At 40.4% G+C, this 15,549-nt stretch overlaps 1 protein-coding gene across 4 annotated transcripts in view; it reads right to left on the bottom strand.

Annotated features, from left to right (window-relative positions):
• Positions 1–705: 705 nt before the first annotated feature.
• pde1cb (phosphodiesterase 1C, calmodulin-dependent b) overlaps positions 706–15,549 on the bottom strand; it is a 72,133-nt gene continuing 57,289 nt past the window's right edge. For 2 of the 4 annotated variants that reach the window (XM_028426928.1, XM_028426930.1), the window contains 13 exons: positions 15,134–15,200; positions 14,879–14,995; positions 14,253–14,393; positions 12,502–12,602; positions 11,202–11,330; positions 10,653–10,754; positions 7,865–7,985; positions 7,023–7,104; positions 6,592–6,712; positions 5,338–5,513; positions 4,211–4,444; positions 3,869–3,931; positions 706–3,549 (listed from right to left, as the gene is read on the bottom strand). In XM_028426928.1, coding sequence (XP_028282729.1) covers positions 3,503–3,549; positions 3,869–3,931; positions 4,211–4,444; positions 5,338–5,513; positions 6,592–6,712; positions 7,023–7,104; positions 7,865–7,985; positions 10,653–10,754; positions 11,202–11,330; positions 12,502–12,602; positions 14,253–14,393; positions 14,879–14,995; positions 15,134–15,200 — 1,501 coding nt within the window. In that variant the 3' untranslated portion in view covers positions 706–3,502. Of the gene's footprint in view, positions 3,730–3,868; positions 3,932–4,210; positions 4,445–5,337; positions 5,514–6,591; positions 6,713–7,022; positions 7,105–7,864; positions 7,986–10,652; positions 10,755–11,201; positions 11,331–12,501; positions 12,603–14,252; positions 14,394–14,878; positions 14,996–15,133; positions 15,201–15,549 lie in introns of all 4 variants that reach the window. The other 2 variants (XR_003671982.1, XM_028426929.1) reach the window with 2 other exon arrangements.

Below are 15,549 nucleotides of genomic sequence, written 5' to 3'. Positions count from 1 at the left end.
TAATGTTTGTGGAGTTGCCTATATACAGCGGATAAAGAGCTATATACACTGAAGATCCTGGGAGAGTGACACAGTGCATGTCTGAGTCCGTTGATCATTTTTAGTGCTACAGGCTCTCAGAGGATGAGCGCGTCTGAGCTTTACTGTGATTTAAGGTCTAACAGAGACATCTAGTGGATCAGTGGTTAAACTGTGAGGCGTGCTGCTGGTTTGGGATTTCACTTAATGCTAACACTCAGCTAATTCTACACATTTCTTAGTCAAGGCTTGGTCTTATTGTGTCTCGATTAAAGACAGCTTTGGTTGTAATTATTCACATTTTGAAGGTTAATTTAATTTGGCACAATAATTCTTGTATTGAGAGTTATGACTAGAGTTTAAAAAAAAAGTTTGATTTCATGGTTTTCTTTTCATATTTATTGTGTGATTCTTTATGCCATGACACAGTCTGAGTGAATCAGTATCATAGAATCAGTGAACTTAAAATGAATAGAAGTGGACAGGACTTTGATAATGTTCTTCCTGGTCAGGGTACACACACATTTAAATCAATAGCCAGACTGCTCACATAAACATCTATGCATCTATGCAGTGACAGAGACTTACCAGTTAATATACCTCTCAGTATGAAATCAGTGGAATGTCCCGTATAATAATAGCAGAAATAAAGACAGGCAGCAGAAATAAAGACAGGCAGACATGATCTGAGCCCTTTGAGTCCAGATTTATTGATACGGCTGTGCAGTCACAGAGCATGGTGGCACACATGGCCGCCTGGCCGGCACGGGACAGTGACACACACATGCATGCACATACATGCACACACACACCCACACACACACACACACACCCACACATACACACACCATCACTTTCAGTCATTCTGTCTGTTCAGGGATGTAGTGGAGGGTAAAATAAGGCGGTTAACTCTTAGTTAGACCATTCACGCCATTGTTTTAAATTTGACTTTCATAATATGTCTGTTTGATGTAAGCAAACATTTTATAACATGGTGATTGGATTTCAATTTAAAATTTTCTCTCCCATACAAACAATTACCCCAACACAGTCATCGATGGAGCGGGTCACAGTGAGGAGATCAGAAATGCACATTAAGTATTTTGTGTCACTCACTCACTCACTCACTCACTCACTCACTCACTCACTCACTCACTCACTCACTCACTCACTCACTCACTCACTCACTCACTCACTCACTCACTCACTCACTCACTCACTCACTCACTCACTCACTCACTCACTCACTCACTCACTCACTCACTCACTCACTCTTTACATCCATCTAAGTCAGTCACTAGGTCAGCTTTCAGTCATTATAGTGATTCAGACTAAACAAGGAAACTAAACATTGAAACAAACAACACATAATGTGTTTCATCATAACCGTTACAAAACACCATGTTTAGAAGTCTTAACATGTCATAAATACAGCTATGATCATTAGTATGGTCGTTATAAATTCCTGCTAAATATTCATACAGTAGGCTATCACAGTAGCAAGAGTGGAAGGTAAAGCATACTACAAGACTGTACATGTGTTGGTCCCTTGGTACACAAAATATATTCTGCTTTACCAAGGCAGGCAGCCTTTTTTTAATAGAATAACTTTACTTTTAAATCTAGTTTTCTAAGATTGTTGCACTTTAAGTTTTACAGTTTTGATTTTGTTTGTTTTTTTTTCTGACTTCAGAGCTGGTGGAGTGAAACAGAGGAGAGACAAACTGAAACAGGAGACAACCTTATATGTTGAAGACATGGACGATTAATCCTCTGAGTCAAACAAGGAGCGAACAGTACAGTAAAACGTAAACATACACTATACAGCACGAAACTGCTAGAAAATAGATCTTTCCTAAATGAAACAGAGCAAAATATACTATTATAAATACTTCTGCAACATCAAACAGACTTTCCAAGTTCCTGGAAGATATCAACCGGTTTGTTTGTCTGCTTAGATCAGCAGATTCAAAATGACATCACAAACTTTTGCAGTGGAAAGGTGTAAAATGAAAAGGTGCAGATAAGAGGCACACATTTAGCCAGCTGGCATGCTAACCACTGACTGTAGTTTTTAGGTAGAAAGTAGCGCACTGCGTGAAAAAACTGTTGATATCTCACCACGGTGCTGATGCTTCTGTTAAAAATGAGGGGTTCGTTTAAAATAAAGGGGTTAAAAAAATCAACTGAGTTTAAGGTGTTAAAAATTTCTTGAATATACTATGTATAAGCTCATATGCCAAGAGCTGAATCTTGGCACATTAAATTCTGAAACAAGAAGAGAAGACGAGGTAATTAAATATTTCTAGGAAAAAATAAAAAGAAGCAAATACTGCCAAAATGCTTTTTTCCCATTATAACTATATATATACATAGATATATATAGATATATATATCTATATATATATATATATAGATATATATATCTATATATATATAGATATATATATGTATATACGTATATATAGTAAAAGCTGAACCAGCATTGCAGGGGGTTCAATATGTTACATATGCACAGTAAGCAATATTTTGCATTGTCTATACAGTTACATTATGAGTCACAGAAACCAAGTAGCAGATACAATTTAAACTCAAAGCGCGATGAAAAGTGGCAGGCGGGAACGGGTGTACTACGATCACGCTGTAAACACGTGGGTTAAACAACACGCCAACAACTTAGAGGGTAAAGCTGCACAGCAAAAAACAAACAAACAAACAAAAAACATAACTGTTTTCCTTAACCTGCGCCACTCTGCTACAGCTTGAATACATGTAAGAAGGCATCGAGAAGAAGAGTGTGAGGATGTCAGTGCATGATTCATATAGGACGTAATGCAAAACAAATTTAAATAATAAAAAAAGGTAAACAAAGACATTTTACATCTTTAAAAAAACAACTTGAGCATGTGATATGCCTGAAATGCAAAAAAAATAAACAAAACAAAAAAAAGTTGCATTCTAATTTTGGGATGATTTTTTACTACAATTATTTTACATTATATCCCAAAAAGTATGGATGAAGTTCTACCCCCCCCCCCCCTCTTCCTCCTCAGGTCTGCACATATACACACTTTGAATATGTACAACAAACAAGACAAACACACACAAAAAACAACATGTATTTGGCTGCAAGGAACACAGATGTGTGCGGAAAGCACTAAGGAAGTAAACATGTACAAATTGGGGATTATTTCAGAAGCTAATAAAGTATTGTGAATTAAACCCCAGTGTAATATGTTAATATATATTTATATGTGTGTGTGTGTGTGTGTGTAAAAGTCCCTCCGCTGTCTCAAACACAACTTCAAACACAACTGCATTTCTGTTCCCATTTACAATGACCAGAATGGTTCACTATGACATAATATGCAGCAGAGGGGTTTGCACAATGGCTATGTCTGCGGTTAACTTGAAATAGTGTCAGAATAAGACTCAGTCAGTCTGTCAAAGGCTCCATGTTGCCCTCACTGCTGTTGCTTTAAGGTCATTCAGTCTTCAGTAAGCAGGAAGGAAGGAATAATGCACATGGCTCTGCATACAAGAAGTAGAAACAATTCATCAGTAATAAACACGGAAGGAAGCGAGGGTGTCAGTGAGTCCTGTAGGGGGCGACACAGTCCAGCTAATGGTCTCCCCCTCTAAACTGGTTGGCGGCTGAGCAGCAGCAGTGAGGTTATGATGCTCCACAGCTTGCTTATTCCATCACCACCTCTGCTTGGAGATGAAAGATTAGACCACAATACAGTGGGGAAAGTAGGATTAATGAGTCACCAGTTATATTTAACATCTTAAATATGAGATGTGTTCCTGTATATTCTGGGTCAGGTTTAGGCTGTAGGGTTAAACTCACCATCAGCCCCTTTGTTCTTGTTTTCTTCCCCCTCTGGAGATTCAGCCCCTTCTGACAGCTCTCCTGAGGAACCAACAGAGTTGTGTTATTCATCACCGTGACTTGACCAACATGTTTGATGGGAGCAAACATGCATGCAAGTCCCAAAGGAATCCTCCAAAAGCTTTTAAAGTGCACTGTTGTTTCATTTATTTTAGGCTCTGGTGGAGATGTTGGAAGAAACGATCTACAGTATTTCATCTGAAACCTTCAAACAGCTGATTATGATCCTATGTATGCTGCATACTGTAAATAACCTTTTAAAACCAGGTGCTGTGGGAAAACACAGTGAAAAGGATATACCGTTCTGGAGTTGGGGGTTTGTGTGTGCAGCACTGCCAGGCTGCGTCCCTTGCTCCATTTCCCCTGCGTTGCCATCTGGTGGTCTGCTGACCTCTGCTGATTCGGCCGCTTCCCCCTCTGGTTTCTCCTCCTTTGGTTCAGGCTGTTCAGATTCTGTGAGGACACCCTGTGGCTCCATGGCCTCTTCCTGCTGGGCTTTCTCCTCTGCTTCCCTTTTAGCTCTCTCCTCCGCCTCTGTGGTCACCATAGGGTGTGTTATTGTGCATATGTGACAACTTCTCACTATAAACCAGTAAAAGTTTTAAAACCTAATGTGATGCAGAGATGTTAAAATCTATTTAAAATCAAGCAGCATTGACCACTTCTGGCCACTGGATGGCAGCTGAAACAAGCTGTAAACATATTTTCAGCCATATGTTGATACACTGAGTAAACAGTCCTTTACACAACCCAACTATAATTTCCTATTGGCTGACTACTATTCAAATCACACTAGTTACAAAGCTAACATGAACTCAGCCTGCAGTTTAGTCATTAACAACAGGTTTATCATATAAACTAATTGTTGACACCGGTGTATCCAGACACAGCGATCCTTGACTCTTCAGAGAAATATATCTGACTGCTGAATCCTCCATGACATTTACTGGCTTGCCTGTTAATCTGTTGATTATTTTTGTTTATTTATTTTTTTATTCAAATAAAAACTGCTGGTTACTGCATCAGTCCAGTCAGATATGATGACAGGTACACACAAAATGCTGAAGCTGACTATAAAAATACCGAAAACGATCTGAAAGACAATTTGTGACTTATACACATACAAATATGTTATTAAGTTCTAAATAAGGGATATTATGACAACACAATTTTACATTTTTTAATAGTCCAATATTCTTAGAAATTGGTGTTAACATAATTAAATTTATTAAGCAAATGTGTGTGTGTAGACTCAGCAGGGGTGGATTTTTACATTATGATCTAGAACAGATTATCTTCCCTCAAATGCCACACAGGTCATTTAAAATCCTCCTGTAAGTGACCTAAGAGCAGATGTTAGCAGCTTTATATGCCAGTTTTCCCCACTCACGTTTACCATGTTCACTAACTGTTTGGGTGTACGGTACCTTTGGCAGCCTGGGCTTTCCACCGCTCTCTGTTCTGATAGACCTCTTCATTCCACAAGGCCTTGAAGTTCTTCGTGTCCACCGTCAGCAAAGAGCTTTGGCCTGACGAGCCGCTGTCGGAGCCCATGCTTTTGACACTGTGCCTCTTGGCGTCATCTGAGCTAATACTGTTCAGACTAGACAGATACAAAATAGTGATGGAGGAGCAGAGTTAAAACAGGAATAGGAGTCTGCAGTCCCTCTTTGAGGCAGCAGAGCTTTGAGCTAAATGCTAAAAACAGCCTTCAGTTCATTATCACGATGTTCTCTATGTTTTTTTTAGCACAACTTTTGCATTTAGCTGCTAGCTGAAAAAGTAAGAAGCCATTGCATAGACAGATGCAGACATAGTTAGAAAATGCCTGAAAGCAGCTATAAATGCTGTGTGGAAAGCGCCCAGGTGTATTCAGACAAGGAGACGGCACACGTGGCAACACTATCTGAGATTCCTGCTGAGTGATGATAATAACTGCTTTTGAGGCGAGCGGGGAGGCTGGTATTGATGTGCAGGTGCAACAGAAGATGCACAGCCTCCCCAGGTATTTCTGTATTTTACAAAAAAGTGCACTTCACAAGAAAATTTAAACAAAAGGCAGACTCAAAGTTTTTAATTATCTTTCTCTGAATGGTTTAAATATTACTAACACAATCGCAAGTGAAAATTTTCTGTTTGGGTGCTTTCAAAGCTTTACACACACCTGATTTAGTACAAAGCTAAAGAAAATGTATTGAGCCAATTAATTAAAAACAGTGGAGTCAAAGAAAAATCACTTCCTTTTGTGTCTTAAGAGGCTTTTGTGTATGCTGATCCAGCCCATTCATGAATGAGAACGGTGACTTGGCTGGCTTCTCTAAAATGTCAATTTCAAGGTGTGTGGCTCTGCCTGATGAAAAGTGGAGACATTTCCATGCACAGAAATGGATTACTCATGGAGGAGTCATCTGTTGTTCTCAATACTTTCATTAGATATGCTGTTAGTGCAGAAGAGCTGCAAAGGTTTAATTATGTCATTGAACAAGCAGTCATTCACAGGTGTGACAGTTGAAGGGCAGAAAATAACACATTCTAACCCTGATTAACCCGGCAGCTTTATTAAGATATACTCAGATTTATTTGCTCACCCACATCCATTTGCTCAATAATTCCGCAGATAAAATAAAAAAAAAAAACATTTAATTCCCAAATGATTTCTCATACAAAGAACTGCAGCTCACCTTGAGCGCCGAAAACCAGCAAAACCTGAATGCGAGGCCTCTTCAATGAGCGGTGTGACGATACGCTCCATCATGTCTGTCAGCACAGTGAAGGTGGGCACAACAATGTAGTCTATGAAGCCTGGAGACAGGGACAAGACATCACTACAGTATGTCCACATTCACATTATGTACGTTTTGTCACTTGGTTTGTCAAACACTATGTATGTAACACCAGGACTGTCTATGGCTGAGCCTTTGGGATTAGGGCTAAGCTAACATAGCGAGGCTTTCTTTAAACTGTAGTCCATCCCGTGCTTTAGCTACTGTCTCCACCTCTGTGGTTGCTTCCATCTTTAGCTGTAGCTTGCTGTATTGTCAGTTGCAGACAGATTTACCTGGTCCTGATAGCATTAATTAGTAATGTGTGTGGGTGTGTGTGTACCACTTACCGATCTGGGACTGTGCCACCATTGTGGACTTTCTGTCACACAGTGGAGAGAACGGCAGCCCAAGCTCGGCTTCTTTGTCCCCCTGGAAACAAAATGCCATCTTCAGTCAAAAAAATTCCGCCTTTGATTTGAGAAAAATACCCATTGGGCACACACACCTATATCACTCACAAACACACACTTACCACTGCGCACCGTGTGCTCACACTTCTATCAGCACTTTGGATTTGTGTGGGCCCAAACCAAAGTGCTTTTGGGGAAAAAATGTGTTTCATTTTCTTTTCTGCTTTGTCACGAACAGATGAGATGTGTAGTCGAGAAACAATGTTCTTTAGAGAAGCAATTTATTGACAATTCGTATCCCGCGAGACGGAGGCCGCCAAAATAACAATAGCACTGATAATGAGAACAATGTGGATTATTAATGGAGGAGATGAAAGCACCGTTTCAACCACTGTCTTTCTTGATGGCATTTATAAACACACGATTTATTATTTATAGTCAAATGCATTTATTAAAGAGGTCACACTACACATTTTGGTCCTCTGTGGTGCTCTGTCAATTGGCCAAAATGTCAACAAATGCAGGATAAAATGCCACATCCTGTGATGACGTTATACTTTCTGATTATGTCTCCAAAAAACGCCACAACTACAGGACCGGTAGCTCAAAACTTCATCCATCTTTAGTGTTTTTAATGTTTGGACAGCAACCAAAGCCTAACCCACACACCACACACAAAGGAGATAGATGAATATCATGCGATGCAATCTCTTCACCTTCACACCTCCAAAACCAGCTGATGCTGTTTGTCTAATAACCAGCGGAGTGTCTCCACCTACCTGTCTGAAGAACTCCTCTAGGAGGGAGGTGGTCCAGCGGTGGTGGAGGTTCCAACTCTTGGCTGGGTGGCTGATGTCTGCTGTGTGAAGCAGCAGCGACAAAGCTTTGGGCTTGTCAATGCTGAAGCACAAAAGAACACACCTGAGTCATTTGTTGGTTTTACAGGCTTTTTAGATACTTTCACTCTGTCTGTCTTTTAAAAACATGCCAGCTGGAAGAAGGATAAAATGTCCCAGGCAGTGAGTGTCCCAGCAGAGAGTTGGTCATAAAAGGAGAACGGAAAAAATGTGGCACAGCTGTAAATGTGTTCTGTCCACAAAAACGGGACAGTTTGTGCATATGGGGTACAATCCTACTGTGAAAATCAGTTCAAAATAAAGGTTTAAAGGTTAAAAATAGAGGCTTCAGATGAGGCCCTCTTCACTATGAAACACATGTGAAAAGTCATCATTCTGTATGATAGTAAATCTGAAGGAAGGTATGAATTATGAAGGAGTTCCTATATTTCTGTCTTCACTGTAACTGTCCCTCCTGTCCTGGGAGTTATAGGTAGTTGTTTCTGTGTAATCAGTCTTTATCTCTAAAGTGCTGAGTTCCTCTTTTTTCTAGTATTTTCTGCAGCAGGATGATATATATGGCAATGTCAACACAGTTATAGTACATCGGTTCAATGGTTCCCTTGAGAATCATTGTGAGTTGGTTTTGGTCTTTTCATGTTTTTTTAAGCCTTTTTAAATACTGCAAAGCCCATGAAGTGGACGTTGGAATATACATAGACTTTTATTTGTATATACAAAGAGAAATGCACGGGCTCAGAGAGGAACTTAAAACATAAAACCACCAAAAATATACAAGAACAACCTGGGAAACATCATGCCCGTCAATCATGCTGCCTCCATTACGCTAATCGTCCTCCACACTAAAACACGGTGTGAAGCTGCATCATCTCACCTCATCAGAAATCAGTGGTGTCTGAGACATCACCTGATAACCATATCAAAACATCGCATTTAATGGACTGATGCATGAACGGACAGACCAATACGGACAGTAGGCAGACAAATGAAAACACATACACACACACACAGTACAAGGTTAAACAGAGGTGAGAAACACTGGCTCACATTTCCCCTTATTCCATTTGTGGCAGATTGGCTCTTAAAGTGCACTCTAAGCAGGCCTGCAGCAGACTGGTTTGAATTACTTCACATTAGAGTCTATTCAGCATCGCAGCTCTCTGCAGACTGCAATCTCTTACTCATGGTGCATGTGTGTATGTGCACCCTATAGTGCTGCAGCTTGATGATTACCTTGCAGTCAGCACTTTTTGTTTCTGCCATACATTTTACAAATACAGGAAGCATAATGTTGTCATTTCCCATATATACTCTAGAGAGCTACTTATCTCCGTATCAGTGCCTTCCGAGCAGCTTTCAGATTGTGTCGATTGCAGGGCATTATCACAACGAACAGAACGCCCTGAAGGTCAACAACTTTTTTTGCCGTGGTCTCTCATCAGTGCTGCAGAGACATCAGCAGTGATGACTCATCACGTCATATGATAGTCTGCTTGATGGCTCTTTTATTTCTGTTCGCAAAATGCCGCTCTGCGTCTGCATCCACAGCAGTTATCAGTCACTGTGCTTAAAATGTGTGGAAAGGAAGTTCTGTTAGGAAGTCAGCAAAGATATGTTTACCATAACTGTAATGACAAAAAGATATTTACAGTGTGGAAAAAGATGAAGATCAACCTGCCTTCTATCTTTCACTTCTGTTTTATACTTCTTTATTTGTGATTTCAATGCAAATATTAGAAGACTTCAAACGAAACTTGTAGAAAGCTGCTCACCCTACTGGATTTGAAAAGCATCATAAGAACCACTTCAGCTAAAATGTTCTATTTAACCTCGAATTCTTCATCATGTGGGTCTGTTACCAGTACTGCTGCCAGCTCTATTTGTATATCCAGCAGCAGAATGACCAGATAAAATAAAAGGACACAGCTCAATGAATGCAAAACATCCTATCAGCTAAATGTTGCCAGTAGTAGCAGTAGTGTGGCTAGCAGGTGTAACTTCATGACCTCCATGTTGTTTTTACAGGTTGATGTGTAATCAATAACATCTTTGTCCTCTTTGGATACGCTAGGGTTCATATGTGGGTTCATCTATCTTAAAATACCATCTAAGGACTCTTATTATGTTTTCCTGCAGAAAAACATCAGTGGACCTGAGATGGCATGAATTTAGTCTCCTAACCCCCTATTATTTTTTCTCAATGCACTCAGTTGGTAGCAGAGAAAAAAAAAAGAACACCGACAAACCTGCCAGCAATTTGTGGCACCGGCTGTTTTTCACCACAGTGTGTGCAAAAATATTTCACCCTGCCAACTCTGGTGTGACTACACAGTAACTCTGTAGCACACTTCAGAGAAAAACAAGCTTTGCCCGAGAGGACCTGTAGTTATACCCTGCTGATTACCTGTACTGTATAATGCATGACTTTTGGTGCTATTTGGCAGCAAAACACTGCATTTCTGTGTTTTATGTTAAGTAAATAACACTTCAATAACAGAAATCCTATCTTGTTTGTCTCTAACGGACCAATCCATCCCGTATAAAGGGTGTCTGTTGTGTTTTTCTACGAGCACCCCCTTCAGGGCAGGGTTAATTGGGTTGTAAACAGCAGGTGGTTAGTAAAAAGTGGCTGATATTAGGGTTAATGGGATCTAAATTGCAGGGGCAAGGGCAGGAAGTGTAAACAGTACTGAGTGTAAACTGAACTGACCCTTCAGGTTGTTGCAGGAAGTTCTTCATGGCTTTAACCTGCTGGAAGTGGCAGGACATATCGGTGGCCAGCACCATCTCCACCACCAGAGCCCGAAGCTCTCTGGATGAAAACAGAGGAGAGAAAAACATGAGCTGCATGTGAAACATAATAAACTCAAAGAAACTGACTTGTTTCAGAAGTTATTCTAATAAATGAAGGCAGTTTCTCAGAGCTAATTATGCCTGTTTTGACAAGTCCCTGCTTATGTGCCATGTTAAATAGGATTGCAGCTCTCGTCTTAAGTCTGTCATCACACACCAGCTCCATTTAGTACAAAGTTGTTGGACCTTGATTTTGACTGTTAGCTAAATGATGAAAATAGGACATGTGTTTTGAATAGGTGAACACAGTGAAGCTGTTCTGCTTGACCTGCCGGCTGTCACGACTGCACGTCTACTTGTTCTCACATGCTTGTATTTTTACATCAGAGATTAATTTCTATTTTCTGTCACTCAGCTCTTCCCTCTTTCTGTTCCGTGTGCCAGACTCCGAATCAGACTCACTGACCTCCAGTCGTCCTTGGAGAGGTTGTAGAGGATGTTCATTTCATCGTCCTCCTGCAGCAGGCGATAGGCTGCACTGACATGATGGCTCTCCAACACTGAGCGGTCATTATACAGGATTGCTGTGTCTGACCTGTCAGTCAAAGACAAGTTAACAATCTGTTGGTGTTCTACTGTGGATTACAGGCAGCTTAGCGAACAAACATGGATATTGCCACAGCTTTACTCAACAAAAATGAATCATTGTTTGTCAATTATTTGCTCATGTACTTTTTTTTCCCTCCACTTCTAATACTGCAGTTCATGCAGCTAGAGAGCAAAACTCATCTTCTCACCTTCTCATTCACAATAAAAATAATCTGATGTTTGTATATACAGAGAAATGTTCAATAACATACCTTGGAAATGACATATTAGCTAATCAGTGATCAATGTGGTGTGAAATAGGAGTACCATTAGATTTAGGCTCACATAAACCTGACCTGTGAGGCTGCAGTGACTGTTTTTTATCTTGGTGCAAAGATGAGTGAGGCCTGGATGTATGGAGTGCTGACATACATGGATACAAAGACAGCCAAATAAAAAGAAGAGGTGGATGGTGGCTATAATTTTGCTTCCCAGGAGACTGGTGTTTGTCTCCTCTCTAGTAGTGTTGCTTTCTTTTGCTTAGTGTAAAGGCACCATGACCCTTTGTGAATATAACCTCACTCTCCTTTTCACTCTCTGACAGTTTAAGGCATCTAAAATACTTAGTTAAGTTCAAAAAAAGATCAGGATTCGGGTTAAAACAGAGAATCTCTAAGCACTAAACACAATCTTAAAAACAATCTTTACCAAAGTAAAGATAAGTCAGACATGAAGTTAGAGCTAGTACTGTGGCTTTTCTGTTGCAGATAAGTTTCACCAACTGTAAAATTAACTTGCTTCTGAAATGATTCTTTAACAACATTTAAAAAAAATTACTCGATTTTAATAAACTCCTTTTTTTGTGCAGAGAATATTTGTGTTAATTAAAGTGATTTTTAGAAAGGCTAAAAAAATACAGGCCTGTGTAAGTTTGTAAAATAATATAAGCCTAAATTACAAAAAAAGTGTTGTTTTTTTCTCTTCGGGGCATTTAAAAAAATTAATTATGAGTCTCTGTGAATAAACTGTGAGGGTTTGAAGTTCACCTGCACTTCCCATCCTGCAGTGTTATTACTGCACTGCAGGCCATCAGTGTGAGTATAAAGGCCCCTTGCTGTAAATGAAAACATTGATCGGGTGAGTCAGTGCCATGCATTTTTGATTTTATGATCCATTACCTTGTCTGAATGTGGAAGTTGTTTGTGGTCCCTGTGTGCTCGTAGTCGTGCACTGCTGCCGCAAAGATCATGGCAAAGATCTCAAGCTCCGTCAACCAATGCTGGAGGCAAAGGAAGGAGAAGAAGAGGGGGGAGGAAGAGAGGTGGGTGAAGATGGAGGAGTGTGAGGAAGCAGGGGGGAAAAGATAAAGAGGAGGAGGATCATATCAGAGAGGAAAGGGTAAGGAGGGGGAGGCAACGAGATGGAAAAGACATTGACAGGAAAGAAGAAAAGTAATGAAGACACAAGGAAGGAATGGACAGAAGTTAGAGGAAGAGAAATGAGAAGCCAGTGAACAGAAAAAGGGGAAATGTAGGGAATCCCGACATGAGGACGTGGAGGAGAGCAGTGATAGAAAGGATGCAGAGAAGTATTTGGCATGAGGAATACATTACCGTCAGAGATGAAAGGAAACAAATGGGGAGAGGGAGAGAGAGGAAAGGTTAGAAAAGCAAAAAGGAAACTTTAGACAAGCTCTATTGAGAATCACATTTTAAACTGTCACTTTAACACTCCTCCTGCTGCTGCTGCTGCTGCTCTGTCTCTTGACGTCTGGTTTGTCACTGTTACCAAATATAAATACAGAACTCACGCTCTCATTTTATTAAGAGTTAATGTTCTTATGAGGTGAGACCAGACATCAAGCTTTTCTATTTATGTTTCTAGTTTAAGTCAGTGTATTTTTAGCACATTCACAGTACTGTAGGATGAATTATGTATGTATTCATTTATTTAGATGTCCATCTTTAATCTGTATGTAGCATGCACACAGCATTGAGTGGACACCCTTCTCTGAGATGGGGATCTGAGTGTGCTCATGTGCACACAGTGGGGGATTAAGCTCAGGAAAACCGGTCAATATTGGTGACTAATCAACAGAGGGGGGGAAGCAGGGAGTCATTAAGAACAGGGTGGGTGCAAGATGGCCAATCTACCACTCAACATATTTCCTCATGGGCCTGCTTTATGAATGACCTGTTGATTGTTGATTTAATGGAGTCTGGAGGGCCTGTGAACTGATAGATGGTGTTCTGCTGCTCCCCTAGGAGCCTGTGGTTCTAGCTGTAATGTGGTTTACTCTGCAAGGCACTGCCCAAAGAAACACACCATGTCAACAGCTGTCGAAGCCACCTTATTAAGGTGATTAAATAAAAACACTGGGAGTGGGGGCGGCCGGCTGGTTGGGGACTTTGAACTAAGGCTTGCGCATTTTTTTTTTTTTGGGAATGAAGCTCATTCCAGTGGGAAGGAGTGAAATATAGGCCACCACGAATGAAAACAGAACAAAACCAACATGAAATATGGAGTAGGACTGAAGCAGTGTCACACCAAAAATAAGTTCAAATGTTGATGCCATTTGAAGTGTCGCATTTGACTCATATTCTTAGAAATGTGGGTTGACGTTCTAAAACCTAAAACTAAAATTAAACTGTGATTTTCTTTGGGTGTCTTGGTTTTTTTTTTCTATAAAAATATGGTTCATGGATTTTCCAGGATGGAAATAAAGCCATATTTAGAAGCTGCATGTCAGGCAAAGCTGCAATTAGGCTGGCATACGTCAGCCGATAGAGATGTTCTGAATGCCATGTGGATAAAATCCTCTTGATTTCAGAGACTAAGCTTCAATCCAATGAGCTTTCATTCTTGGAACTACACCAACTGGTTTCTGTGGGTTTACATCAGGTTAGTGTAGTGAAAGCTGATAACTTACCACCATGCCGGTCTTCAGAAGCAGGTAGTGTACAGTCTGTGTGACATCAGCAGCATGCATCAGGTTGTGGTAAGGGTTTTTATGTTTGCTGTATCCAACCTCAAGAGCCTCCACAAATGACACCACAGCAGAGATTGGTATCTGACAGCAGACAAAAAGAGTGAAGTAGAGTAAAAAACACTGCAAAGAGTGACAGAAATCTCTCTGGTGATTTAAATGATGACTGCATACAATTTAAGTGTGCGCAGCATCTGAAATTGATAGTCATAAAGTCATGGATCGTGAATCATTCAGGCTTCTGCAGACCACGATTCCCTATTCGTATCAGCTCCATTGCCCGCGTCCATTTACTCTCGGATGCTGTCACTTCAAGTAAAGTGTGCTCAGCTGTAAGATGCTGTGGAAAATGAGCTCCACTACTATCAGACAAAATGAAGTATGTCCAACCCTCCTCATAAAATGGCCATTGTCGAGGCACAACAACATAATCTCACTCTTAAAGAGACTGAACTGTGAGGGCTTGCTTCACTAAATCAAGCATGGTGAAGGTTATTATCTACACTCAACACTTTATTCTTCTTTCAATGACAAAACAAAAGTCTACACTTTTATTCCTGGGATCTTACCTTGAAGCGACTAATGAGGTCATATCTTGTAAGCAATTCGTAGAATATGAACTTAAGTGCGTGATCCCCACTGGCCTCATTTAGAGCGAACACATCAAATGACCACTTGTCAACATTCTGTAAAGTGGAGAAGAAGAAAATCAAATCACCTTTAAGAGGAAAAGAATATTGAAAAAGGACGGTGTGTGTGTATCCAGATATTTTCTTTTACATCTGTGTATTTCAGCTCAAATGTGTGTGTGCACATGTTAATACCTTAAGCACAGATATGACAGACGCTGGATAGCTGAGTCCCACCATATTGGAGGTGCGTCGGTACATCCTGTTTGGATGAGATAAAAAACATCAAATGAAAAGCACCGCTGAGTGTAAACACCAGAGGTTACCACACCGGCCCCCACCCAAAAAAACCTCAGCCTGTAAGCCCCCCCACCAGGACTTTCTCTATCAACACAGCGCAGTGTAAACCTCTGTTAGAAAGGTTAAGGTGAAAAAAGGTAAATGCTCCTGCTAGTCAGCTTTTCCACAAAGGATTTAAGGCTTTATCTCATCTGAGGGGTAGAATATAGTTTAACCTAATCACAAGCTGGGAAACAAGCTGTGTAATTCCCCATGAGATCCGCGGAGTCATTAATTTCAGTAGGAGGAAATTGCTGTGCGTTGCTCAGTGT

The sequence above is a fragment of the Parambassis ranga genome, chromosome 17, assembly GCF_900634625.1.
Source record: "Parambassis ranga chromosome 17, fParRan2.1, whole genome shotgun sequence".
In the NCBI taxonomy this organism is placed as follows: Eukaryota; Metazoa; Chordata; class Actinopteri; family Ambassidae; genus Parambassis; species Parambassis ranga.
Note: the sequence above shows the minus strand (reverse complement) of the source record. Positions and strands in the feature narration are given on the sequence as shown.